Source organism: Lissotriton helveticus, chromosome 2_1 (assembly GCF_964261635.1).
Source record: "Lissotriton helveticus chromosome 2_1, aLisHel1.1, whole genome shotgun sequence".
Classification (NCBI taxonomy): Eukaryota; Metazoa; Chordata; class Amphibia; order Caudata; family Salamandridae; genus Lissotriton; species Lissotriton helveticus.
The window spans coordinates 75099821-75113502 of record NC_136059.1 but is presented as its reverse complement, the minus strand read 5'-3'; the positions used below and the strand labels follow the sequence as shown (position 1 = coordinate 75113502).

At 45.0% G+C, this 13682-nt stretch overlaps 1 protein-coding gene across 2 annotated transcripts in view; it reads right to left on the bottom strand.

Moving 5' to 3' along the window:
* SFXN5 (sideroflexin 5) overlaps positions 1 to 13682 on the bottom strand; it is a 1158373-nt gene that overhangs the window by 660322 nt on the left and 484369 nt on the right. For both annotated transcript variants that reach the window (XR_013606958.1, XM_078674489.1), the window contains exon 8: positions 1428 to 1484. Coding sequence is in view for 1 of the 2 variants with exons in the window: in XM_078674489.1 (XP_078530615.1) it covers positions 1428 to 1484 (57 nt within the window). In the remaining variant the exon portion in view is untranslated. The remainder of the gene's footprint in view (positions 1 to 1427; positions 1485 to 13682) is intronic.

Here is a 13682-nt window from a genome sequence, read left to right as displayed (position 1 = left end):
GTTTGGACTCCTTAAGAGTGACTGCGCGGAGGAAGAAGCTGGAGGGATTGCAGTAGGCTTAATGCTGATGTGAAATAACAAAAACAACTTTTGTTTTTGTATTTGTCACCCGAGTGGGATGGGTATGCTTAGACGTGAGTCCCATGCTCTCCACACCACTGGAGTCAAGCTATCCTGGCTGAAGACGGCTCATAGCCAGAAACCGGTCCTAGGATGCTTGATTCCGGCCCAAGGAAGACATGGCTTGGCAGTTCGGGCTGGACTGTTCCCATGAGGCACAGGGTCAAGGCTGATTTGCATATGGCCATGTCTGATTTGGGGTGGTGTGGTGAGCAAAAAAACGATGGATTTAGGCCCAGATCTCTGTACTGGGGTGAATGTATGACATTGTTCTGCATTCTGTCCATCAACTTTTGTTTTTGGATGTGAAATAACAAGCATAGGCAAGGCCAATAGATCTAGCCTTTGAGACCTATTGGCTTTGCCGATGGTTTTAGCCATGCTGTAGAGCATCCCGATGCTGTGCAGCATGGCTAAGAGAAAAAAAGTAATGTTGTATTGTTGGTGCGCGTGTCTGCAAAATGACATGCAACACTTTTTTTCTTTCTGTTTACTGATCTGAGTTGGATATGTAAACAAAGCAAAGTAGTTAAGTAACAAGGGTGGGGGGAGAAGTAACACAGAGAGGGGTGTTGAAACCACAAAAGGTGAGAGTGAAAAAGCAACATGAGGGCTGGGGAAGAGGAGTAGGCTGAGGAAGCAACACAGAGGGCGCGGGGAGAGAAGCAAGACAGAAAAGAACGTGGGGGGAGCAAATGAAAAAGAGTGCAACGTGGAGCAGGGGCGGAAGCACACAGGCGAGAAAGCAATGTGGGGGGAGAAGGACAACAGGGTGAGTGCGTCATGGAGGGGGTGTTTTCAAGCACACAGGCTGAGTAAGAGCAACATGAGCGATGCGGAGGGGGTGAAGTACTCGAGGAAGACAGCTGAAAAACACATGCACCCTCATGGAGTCCTTAAACAAAAACAAAAAAAGTAGTGCTTGAGAACTGAGCAGAGGAAGGAGACAAGTAATGCGTCCATGCTTCAGGGGAGTGAAAATGCAGGAAGAGGAAGTAAACACCACACAAGCTAAAGAATCTCAAAAAAAAGCAAGGAAATGAGAATGACAATGAAGCCAACCAATGGTAGCAATTGGCAAGCAAAGCTCTAAGCCTACTATAAGGTTTGAATACTTCTCGCTACAGACAGAACATGTGTTGTCAAGTAGGCAAGACCTAAAAAAGACCTTGAATAAAAATGATATGCACTTACAAAACTTTCCTCTCTCAACATACCCTTACAGGATTCTTCACAAATATAGATCCCTCTTTAGAACACAATCTGCTGCTCAACGGATGGCTCACACTCTTCAAAAGTAGGCTCACCTTTGTTGCATTGCGGTTTGCATAGTTCACGCAGGCGTTGTGACTCTGATTCAGCCACTACAAGAAAGAGCAAAGGAAAACAAGATTTAAAAAGTAGGCTTGTTAACAGTCACAGATTTCAAACAAGATTGCTCGGCAAACGTTGTGGTTGGAAAATTAGATTTCCAGATGCAAGACAATGGAATTTATCAATGATTATTGGCCATTCATGGAAGGCACGTTGGTGTGGGCATCAGGGAATAGAGAATGCAGGAACAGCCCTTCCCTGTGGCTAGAGAGGAGGACGGCTGCAGAGTAGAAGCAAGCAAGGTTCAGGGACACGTGAGGTTACTAGAAAAGGAAGAGAATCCAGTTTTCTCTGCTGTTCCACAGTTTTACTCTGGGTTTAAAGTAGCTGTGTGTACAAAGGGGGTCCAGGCCCAAAGCCTGGAGCACTCCGCTTCCACCAACCAACATTCTACCAAAGAAGGTTGACTGGACCAATCATCACATAGAACATACACTAAGACAAGATACCGCACACCACCCCCTTTTTGTAAAAAAAAAAAAAAGTATCATTCCAAAATGAAAAATCCTATAAATGTGTTACAGAAGAAAACATGTTTTCTTTTGCACCTTAAATAAACCATAAGCTCATCAATTTCCGTGGAATCCTCCTGTTCCTGCAGCTGCGGAGAGGAAAAGAAACGGCACTATCATCTTTGGTGTTGGCCTTTACATTTGACTTTAGTCTACCATGAATGCATATCTGAGGGCTGACATAATGTTATCATTATCATTCATAACATCACTTCCGCCAGAAGAACTGCATACCCATTGTACCATGGCAATCCGGGCAACACGCCACCACTGGCCATTTATTACCCAGATTGCATTGCCTTTTGTACTCGAACTTGTGTGGGTTCCCTGAATCTGGATAAACCCTGTTTACCAATACTGGACACTTTGTCCACACCCAATCACCAACTTCTTTGTGGGATGCTGCAGATACTCATCTTCTTGATACTTCCAAATCACACTTCCTGACTCTCATCTTGTTACTTGTTTGTTTGGCCTCTGCACCATTCACTGATTCCTCCTTCTTCCCCATCGCACTGATTATCCAGAAGGGACATAAAATGGACGATCTTTGTCATCCCACATCAGTTCAAATAGGGACTTCCCTGGCACGACATGTGGATTTGTCCCATATGCCAACACGTCCTTTATTGCGTCAACACTGTGGATACCTGCTCTGTACGCACTCTGAATGCACTCCATCGGTACTTTATTAAACCACTTGATATTTCCATTAGCTTGCGGATGATAGAGAGGTGTCACTAAGAGTTTGACACCACATTTCAGGAGGACATTTTTCACTGCTTCTGATGCGAACCGAACACCATAATCAGTTAAAATATCCTCAGTTATGCCTTCAAGAGCAAAAATATCCCAGGAAAAATCTGATGACATTTTGAGTAGTGGGTTCAGAGCCCCCATAACCTCCTCCCAACTAGATATGTGACCAACCATAACTGTCAATTACCTGAAATGTCTTGCAAAATATGAAACAGCCCGATGACCTCCACACCTTCTCTTTGACAAGCCCTATCTGCACAGATCACTGAGGCCGTACTTGGCACAGCTGTTTCCAAATGTTCTTCACTCACATTGCATTGTGTACACTCTTTCGCCAGTCTTTCAATGTCATCGTCCAGCCCTGGTAATACTCCTATCTAAATACGCAGAGAGCGCATGTTCAAGAATCCTTTGTCTGAAACCTTTTGGTGGGATCAACTTGCCTCGACGAGCCAAAAATCCACTTTCAGATGACAGTTCCGTCGCTGGTTGTAACTCACCAGTTCAATTCTTTTTCTAAGCGCATCCAATAGACGCTAGCCTCACAGCGTCAGTCAAGATGGCATCCTTACTTAATTCTGGCCTCCTTTCATCCATGTCAGCTCCGAACCATTAACCTTGCCAATTATACCTTCCACTGTAGTGTCCTGTCAGGCATCAGAGTCAGTTTCTATGTAAGTAGGTCGTCTGGACATAAATGTCTCTTTTGCATTATTACCACCAATAATGTATTATACTGAAAAAATGAATTCTAACAAATTCATATAGCGTTTGAATAATCTAGCAGTAGCTTTCTAAATTTTTATTCCAAACAAAATGTGGACCACAGGACAATGGTCCGTACTCAAGGTGAATGACCTTCCCCACAAGTAGGATTTACATTTTTCTTGACAGATTTCCTCCTCACAACTGCTTTCAGTATTCTTGATGCAAAACCAGCCGTAACCTCATACTCACTATCCCACTGACAGAGAGGTCAGTAACCTTCTACACAAGTAGATGTTCAACTTTTCTATGCCACAGACGCACCCCAGCATCTATTTTTCTATGACCGAATATCTCCTCTCAACTTATTTCAGAGTTCTTGATGCAAAACCCATCGTAACCTCACACTCGCCCTCCCACTGAGACCGACTCGCTACCATTCTATAATGGCTGGCACCCACTATAAATGTTCTACGTCCTTCAACATAAGCTTGAAGGTCGGGGCTGGTGATGTACATTTTTTGATTTGATCAAAATTAAATTGGAAAAGATTAGACCATAAAAAATTCACAGTTTGTTTTAGCTGGGGTCTAAAACGTTCGGTCAACTTGAAACATGAACTTTAAATGAAATCCCTGCAGCTTCAAGTAAGAGCCCAATTGGTTCTTGTCTGTGGGACGAAGGACCTTCACAATGCTGTCAATGCGGGTCTGGGATTACTAACTCATTTATCTGTTAGTACATGACCCATATATTCAACCTCCCGCACCTCGATCCTGCAAATGCACCTATTCTTCCTCAATGTTACAGCTTTCGCCAACACACTTCATAGCACTTTGCCTTCTGCACTGTCTTGTTCAAACTCCATCCTCTGAAAACGCGCAACACGATCCAGAGTCCTGAGATTGAATGACATTAATCTTTGAAAGACCAGAACCAGAGGCCAGGCCCAGTGGCGCACGGCAAACCTGAAACACACCATGCGGCATCAGGAAGGTCGATCAACGGGGAGATGGTCTATCAAGCTCTCCTTGAGAGTAAGCAGCTCATTTGTCCAAGTTTGTGAACCATTTGGCCTGTCCGATGGTTGTAATTAGGGTTCAGATTTAGAATTTAATGAATGTAATACTGCGTCAAAATGTGTCAGGTATGCCCTCCACCTTATTACAAGCGCATTATATCCTGTGGCACTTATATTACGGCAGATGGAATATGTCTCACCTTTGTGATGGAGTGACCAGTCGGCCAAACTCTAAATCAGGCTCTGCTTTTTCAATCAATGAGAGAAGAAAGCTCTTCACCCAAATTTTGTGTTATGGCGTCTTATATCCGTGATTAGGAGTAAATCTTCAAAACTATTAGAGAAAGCCATATTCTGGCTCAAATGTACCTACTTCTTCCATGTGATGTAGACTCTAACACTGCACAGAACAGTGGTCACTCAGTTTGTGGCCAGTTTGGCATATTCCTTTACCTTGACAGTGTGAACAAAATCTTTCACCTGGTTCAGCTTTTTATCAAACACCTTGCAGAACTTCTGAAATATATTACACTCAGTATTAGCATCGACCAATGATACAGGGCATTTTTCATCAGGTTTCATACTGGGCCACCATCGAAATAAGTTATCCCTTTCTTTGCCACACAATGTTTTCCTTTTTTCTTTTCTGTTCTTTCTGAATAGAACTATCCCAATAAATCAATCTTGCACCCTACAAAAGCTGCTGTGGTGACATCGCGGGGCAGTATCTGTCACGGCAAGATGTTTAGTACAAATCTAGTGAAACAATAGTGATTCTGGCTCCAGCAAATCAATCTCATTGCTGTCAATCATAATGGGAACACAGTGATCAGAATAGTTTTTCACAACGCTGTGAGTACAGCCCACCACACATTGCATAGACAGAACTAGTTCATTCAACTTATCCTATAAATCCTCACCCTGATTCTGACCAGAAACACTTGGGATGTACATACATTTACACCCCCCCCCGCCCAACCCCAAGAAAAAACAGTTTCTGAAATGGCCCACTTTGTTATGTTAGTTAGTTATCTAGAGTGCCTGATTACCCGCGGGTGTCTTGGCGCTATCTTTAAAGGTAGAAGAACAAGAAGGAAAGCCAAGGAGGCTACGCAGTCTTCAATAACCAGGTTTTCAGAGCTTTCCTGCATGCTAGTAAGTTGGGTGACTCTCTGATGTGCAGCGGCAGCGCATTCCAGGCCTTTCTGTGGCTCCCACCACAAACCTTCTACCTCCCAGGCAGCCCGCTTGAACCTTGCGACAACTGCTAACTTGGCAGGGGCCGAGCGTAAGGTCCTTCCTGGGGGTCTAACATTTGAAATCTGGGGCTAGATCATTAAGTGCTTAGTAAGCAATGCAGAGCGCCTTAAAGCTAAAAGAGCCAGTGCGGGTTTTTTATTGATTTGGACACAGAGTGATATTTTGGCATCTTCAGCAGAAGCCTGGCTGCAGCATTTTGCGGAGTTTTCAATGTATTCAATTTGTGTTGTTGTGCAGTGAGAAGTTGACCATTACAGTAGTCTCATTTTGCCACTACCAGTGATGTGACAAGTGCTTTTTGAAGGTTTACTGGAATGTATGGTAATGTGCTTTTTATTGTCCTTATGGTGAAAAAGGCAGATGACATCACAGCATGGACTTGATCAGTGTAGCTCAGTTTGTCATCAATCAGACCTCCAAGGTTGCGGGTCTTCCTAACAGGAGTCGGTAAAGAACATATTTCCTGCGGCCAGCAGGACGGGGTCCAAAAGGAGGTTTGGGCTCCAAGCAATATAACTTCAGTCTTTCCTGAATTAAGTTATAAGCAATTCATGTCCATCCATGTGTTGACTGCCTGCATGCAGTCACAAACTCTGGACCCTGTGCCAGTATCGTCGTTGGCCAGGGAGATAACAATTTGGGTGTCGCCTGCATAGGAAGTCTGGGGAAAACCGGTGGATGTTGTTAAGTCAGCCACAGGGGTAACGTAAATATTAAAAAGTGTTGCACTGAGTGAGGACCCCTGAGGGACCACGCAGGGAAGGGCGAAAGGATTTCGGCAGATCCCAGGCTGGGCTTGTGACCTGGATTTATGCTAGTCGATCCAGCAGCAGCCCTTGATTAACCGTATCAAAGGCTGCCGACATATCAAGCAGGATGAGGGCTGCACCTCCACCCGATCGATCACCTGCCTGATCTCATTGGTAGCCTTGATCAGTGCTGTCTCCGTACTGTGGGCTCTGGGGAAGCCGAAATGAGTGGATTCCAGGAGATTCTTAGATTGATTGTGCTCTACAAGTTTATTGTTAATAATTTTTTTGGCAATCTTGGCTGGCAGCGGTAGACAGGGGATGGGGAGGTAGCTCTTTGGATCCCTGGGTTTCAAATAAGCTTTCTTTAGAAGCGGCAGTACAGCGGTTTTCTTCCAGATAGATGGAAACAAGCCAGACTTAAACATTGGATGGAATATGCTTGTTAGCTTAGATACAATAGTCCCTGCCGCCAGCTCAGCAACCCTTGGAGGACAGGGATCCTGCGGGGACTCTAAAGTTGTGAATCTAAGTAATCAGGTGACTTCCTCTAGAGAGGGTATAACCAAATCACTAACAGTTTCCCGCTCATCTGATGAGGTGGTACAGGACCTGTCGTTGAAGGTAGGAGGGGCTGAAGAAGTGAACCTATTATGCACCGCTTCCACTTTTTGTAGGAAAAAGTTGGCCAAGGTGTTGCATAAAGATTGACTCGCGTCAGTGGTGATTTTTTTGTGCCCGTTGTCAACTTGATGATCGTTTGGAACAATTCTTTAGTAGAGTTCTTAGCTTCTTCTGTCTTTCTAGTAAAGTAGGACGCTTACTGCACTTCCCATCCTGGTCAAAGGCAACTCGTTTCATTGGAAATATGAGAAAATGAGCTACACGTGTAACGCACCTTTACAATTTGTTTTCTACCTTGTCTGACCTCATTTAGTTCGGACATTGCTTTCTGAATTTGTTGCTCATGAGTGGAAAAAGTGCATGTGGGAACTGTCACAGCTGTTTGGCATCTTCTTGTGAATTTTCTAGGTCTCTGCCGACTGCTTTATATAAAGAAGGATTTGTGGACGAAGGTAAAAGACCTTACACCTTCTTTTGTTTGCATCTGATGACTCGCTGATCAAGGATTAGCAGAGAGGTGAACCTTTGGAACTCACAGCAAGAGATGCCAGAACTTTCAGAGTAAGGACATATGATTCGACGGGCTCTTTGGCCCTTGTCCTCTGGTGAACTATGTGTGACTATACACTAGAAGGTTAATCTGCCCCTCAAAATATATTTACATTTGTTTGACAGCAATTTGATACATGCCACGTACTTCATCATGAGCTGGAATATAATCTGGTAAATGATTAAATAAATGTTGTCCTTCCATGCTTAAGTAGTCATATAACAACTTTCCTTTCTGCTCAATCTATGCCCATCACTTGCACTCATATAATCATTGAATGACCCTAGCCAGACACGCCCTTTCAGCGGAGGTCGCCAGCCTCTTGAAGAAACGGAGAGGGCGCCACTGATGCTGGCGATGGCCAATAGAAAGATCCACTACAAAGAGGTGCAGAACATCATTAGATTGATTGAAGTTGATCCCTGATTCGCTCTGAAGATTGAAAGGCGGGTGAAGTGTAGTTGATGGTGCATGCGAATCACTCATTACTCACAGCATTGCACTTGCAAATTCAAAGGATACAGGTGTAACTCATTTAAAAACACAAAGAACGAGGTGCATTAGACATCCAATGGGAATGTACATGGGCACGTGTACTGTGGAACTAGCTAATAATTTACTCCGACATTTAGACACGTTAGCTTATGCATACGATTTGTTAATTTTTTCATTAAAAGCATTCTAGGTAGATTCCTAGCAGTAACCACATGTGCAAACATTAACATATACGTACACATTTGAGCATAATCACCCAACCTACACCGACCTCTCGAGAAGCATAGAGTGGTGGATTCCCAAAATGTGTTAATCGCTGTGGTTTTCCATGAAAAGTCTTTTCTTCCCCCAAGCCCTTTTAAAAATGGTTGACCAGAGTATACTTTCCCACACTGGCACCATTTGAGCCTGGTTCATGCAGGTGTAAGCTTTGCAGTACAGATACGTTTTGGAATTGCACTGCGAACCCCTATGAATGTCCACATCATTGCAACTTTGCCACTATCTACCACATTTGCATGGAAGAGTGCCTTAGATCCATGGACCACATGTCATTTGCATTATGCATACCTGCCAAAAACTTCACAACCGTACTGGCATCTCCACTCATAAAATTACATTGATATTTATTTACAAGTCACAATTTCACGTTCTATGCGCATAAGATTGACTTAAAAACCAACCATGCCGAGAGGGTCGCCCTTGCTGAAATCTGTTGGTTGTACACAATTTGCATATAGTTCAAAGCGCAGCAAGACCTGGAGTGTATGGTGCTTTTTTGCTCTGTAGGGCGCAGCAGCAGCCGCTGAACCCATGACGCGCCTTGTTTATGAAGATAAGTGGACACTGGGAGAGCAGGATGCAGCCTGTGAAGCTGGAACCCCTTGGGCATCTCGGTGGGATCCAATTATACCCCTGGCTGTGGGAGAGGCTGACTCCTGTGAACGCCACAGGTCTCTCCTATTCCTGTGAGCCCTCGGTGGGGAAGGCCAGCACACCTTCGCTGCTCGCGAAACGACAAATTGTTATGTGCCGAAGGAGCGACAAATGAGCAAGAGAGACCTTCAGTCACACGTTCCAAGTGGGAACGGTGGAGCTGCCACCTGTTAACCAGGCCAATCGCACCTGTCCGGAGGTGTAAGCTGCACCTCTTCCTCTCGATGAAGAGCCAAGCAACACAAATACATCTCCAGTCCCCAGGCATCAAGAGCCTCAGTGAGGTCTGAGCCTGAAGAATAGAGAGCACCACTCCTCAGGGGCACGCGCAGAAAAACACACACAAAATAGACACCTGTGCTCTTCTTCTGATGCCCAGACACCAAGGTTCACCAGCATTGGCTGTCAGAGAGACATGGAGTATGGCAGGGCTTCAGGGGGTCCCATTTTAAGTCCACCCAAAGGCAGTATGAACTAGAGCTGCTAAGATCTCCTGCTCTGCCTGGTCTGCTCCTGTGCCTCCCAAATGCAGGGAAGCAAACAACAAACCAAGGACCCAAAGAGGAACCAAAAAGCAACTCTTAGTTTATTATCTTATGCACAGCATGCATCTTGTCTACAGTCTATCAAGGGAGTGTAGATGAAGGAAGCGCTACAATCCATCGATGAAGGAAGTGCTAGAATCCATCGCGAGTCGGACACGAGTCCTTGCTTCAGCATCATGAAGCACATAGGAGAAATCAAACACATGTAACATCCATCAAACAGGGATCCTACAGGAGGTCAGAGAACAGGAATTCTCATCCACCATCCTCCAAGACATACTACACACTAGGGTTCTAGAATCTGATCCTGTGTGTTCCACATGAAGCCATCTGCAGACACAAGCCATGTGCATCAAGAGTTCTCTTGAGATATGAAGCGCATCCAGGAAAACAATGAAAAGGAATTATAAAGTAATTCAAAGATTGGGGTGGCGGGAGAGGTTCTAATCCTCCGTTCACAAGTAATGAAAACTGAATGAGCTAAAATTGTATGCCCTGTTCATGACCAGCAGGAGCTCAGCTACCTTTGATAACGTAAACCACACAGACAAGGGGAAACATGCATGCAATCAATCTATGAGCCCAATAGAAGGTGTAGCACCCTCTGTCCTCTGTTCAAGGAGAACAAGTCACGTACCTTTGGTAACCCTCTTTCTGGTGGATGCTCCTGAATTTAAAACCTATCTCGGAGTCTGACACATGTGGCCTAATGCTCACAGTCAAATCTGGATCTCCTTTAGACCCCGCTGCTTAATCTGTCGTTCCCCTCTGGCATAGTCCCTAAAGAGTGGAGACACGCCGTGGTTATTCTCCTACTTAAAAAGCCAAACCCAGATCCACTGTGGCCGAGAATCTAAGATCCATCTCACTTCTACCCTACTTTGCCAAAATCGCAGAGAAATTTGTCAACCATAAATTAAAGCAGTTTGTGGAAGAAAATTAATTTCTTCATGAGACACAGTCTGGCTTTAGAGCTTCCTTTAGCATTCAATCGGTGTTACTTTAGGCATCGGACTCAATCGGCAAAAGGGTTGACGAAGGCCAAACAGCAGTTCTTGTCATGCTTTACCCGAGCGCCACATATGATTAAGTCTCTCATGGTCTGCTTCTTGACAGATGACATCACGCAGGTATAGGTGGCACGGCACTGGGCTGGCTGGCGAGTTGTCTGGAGGAACATACTTTTCAGGTTGCTCTTCAACCCTATGCCTCGACTACTCAACAGCTATAACAGGGCGAGCCTCGGCGCAGCACTGAACCCGACCCTCTACAACCTATTTATGCGACCGCTGGCAGACCTTTTGGACAAACATGGGGTGCAGATGGTATCATATGCTGAAGATACACAGCTGATCCTCACCTTGGTTCAGGACAATGGCCAAGTGGCAGAGGACTTTATGCGCTGCCTAGAGGACATGGCAAACTGGATGAAGCATAGCTGCCTCAGACTAAATGCCAATACAACGGACATCCTAGTGATAGGTAAACAACCTTCCATCTGGTCTTCCCGCTAGTGGCCTAGTACATTTGGATCCTCAACCTCTCCTAGCCACAAAGACAAAAATCTGGGCGTGTGGTTTGACCCACACTATCCTTCCCTGACCAAATCTCTACCCTCCCAGGCACGTGTTTCAGGATTTTAAAAATGCTTAAAAAGATTTTAGGAATCATCCCAGACACCTCCAAAAAATCAGTAGTCCAGACCTTGGTGACATCCAGGCTAGACTACTGCAATGTTCCCTATCGGGAGGCATCGAAAAGGAGCATTTGCATGCCACAGCGGATGCAAAAAGCAGCTATTAAATATTCCTAGATATGCACCCACCTGACAAGCCCAGGATATTCACCATTGTCTCCCTATTCAGGAGAGGATCTCCTTCAAAGCCCTCTGCTAGGTCCACAATATATTACAGGGCAAGGGGTCGAAATACCTCCGGCCTATGATACATTCATACCACCCTGTGTGGTGGAGTTTACTTCCCAGCACGCGTCTTTTATAGATAAGGTTTCCCAATTAGACTAAAACAACCAGTCCATAGTGTATAACAAATAAGACACAAATATGATCAAGTAATTCCTCCTCAGTATTTATTCACGTAGGCCTTCACAACAGCTTCCAACAGCCAACACGTGTTTCGTCGCACATAGGGATGTTGTCCTGCGACTTCCTCAAGGCTAATTCTTCTGTATAATAGTCCTTTAGTCTGTGGTGATAATTCCGGACCACAATGGGATTCTGTGCGGGCGGCATCCCTCTCAAAAACTTTTATGTCACTCTCAGTAATTCTCTTTTTGGCCAGTATTCACCAAGCTCCAGATCATGTCTCCATAGTTTCACGCGATGCCGCCACCATGTAAGCCGAGTACGGCAACACCAGGTTGACCAATCGGGCACCTCCTTCATGTACTTGGCTGCAAAGCAGTGGAAGTCTCTACCTTTGCATCTTAGATTGGAGACGTCAGAAGCAGCTCTTAGGAAACACCTCAAAACCTGGCAGTTTAAAAACAAATCTTTCACCCTCTAGTTGTACTTCGCTCAGTTCTCCTTATGATTTTTAGCCTGTAGGAATTCAGCGCGAGGACACTCCGGAATGGAGTAACCAAGCGCTCTATAAGCTGCAATAACATAACATCACACGTGCTCCAGACCACAGGATGCATTTATTTCAAGGTTCATTCCACTGCGCACAGTCTTTTACGCCTCTCGTCTGTCTGTCTTCGTGAATACATTTGCGCGCTTCATTCAAGCTCATACGATCTCAGGTCCTCAATGGGTGGACTTCTGGCTCATTAATGCTCTCAGAAAAAGAGGACATGGTCAGGTGCTTTCACTGCAATTTCAATGAAGGCCTCCTAATCATCTGAAACACAGCAATCTCCACAACCACCAGCCATCACTATTCCACACTGTTTGCCACATTTGAACCTGAAAACCCCAACTAAAAGTCTCTTTTCGGGGTGCGTTCCAAAGTAGGCTAAGACGAGGTCTTTTCCCCTTAAGACGGGTTAGCACCTTCTCACTGGAGGTGGGTTGCTTCATATTCCGTTTAGGGTCTTTGGTCTCTCATGCATTAAATACGGTCACTGTTTCCACCCCAGCAGGAGGTTAGTTGACGCTTTTCCGTGCCACGTGGAAGTTTGCTGCTCCTTATGCAAAAGTATCTACACCAACACAACAATGGGTCAAAGCTTGGCCCAGCTCATACGTGCCCTGCAAACACCCGGTCTTCAAAACAAAAAAAGTGAAGAGTGCTATGCTTGGATTCATTTGAGAAACTGGTAATTACCAGGGCTGCATTATATTCCATCATTTTCTTGCCCCACCAACCAAATAGAATAGAATAGGTCCTTGGGCAGATCTTGGCGAACGGGATACTCCGTTACGACGGTGACGGATATCTCTTCGGAGAAATATAAATGCCATTATACCCTACAGGATTTAGATTTCTGTCGACGGGATATCCGTCACCGTTATGTGATGGAGTAACCCATCCCCCAAGATCTAAAAGAGGCTCTCTGTCCTGCTCCAATAGGAACAGACCAGCCCAAACCTGTGGGCCACCAGCCGAGCCTTACTGCAATGTGTCTTTTAATGTGTTGATGAATCCACACTCTGGAATGTTAAACTTTAGAGAATGTTTAGTATCAGCTACAGAAACAGTAACTATGCTTCTTGTGGCTTTCACCAGCCCGCCTTTCCTCCTCAAGAGACTCTCCCAGGGCCCTCTGTTTGGCTTTAACTCAATGGATGGAAACATCAATTCCTTCAGGGCACACTTTTCAAATGTTTGTGTGCATGTGAGTGTAACTAAGGAACACAATTAACATTACAATTATTTACAATCCAGGACTGTACTTCACGATGCACATACTCAGGAGAGCTGAAACGTTTGCACCACAAAGTGCATTTGCGATGGTCCCTCGTAAGTTTAGCAGGAGGGGCAGAAGGGGGCGACCCGGTGAGGGGGCGGCCACGCAAATTGCAATTAATACTCACAAGCTTTTATGTTTCTTGTTACATACAAAAATAAC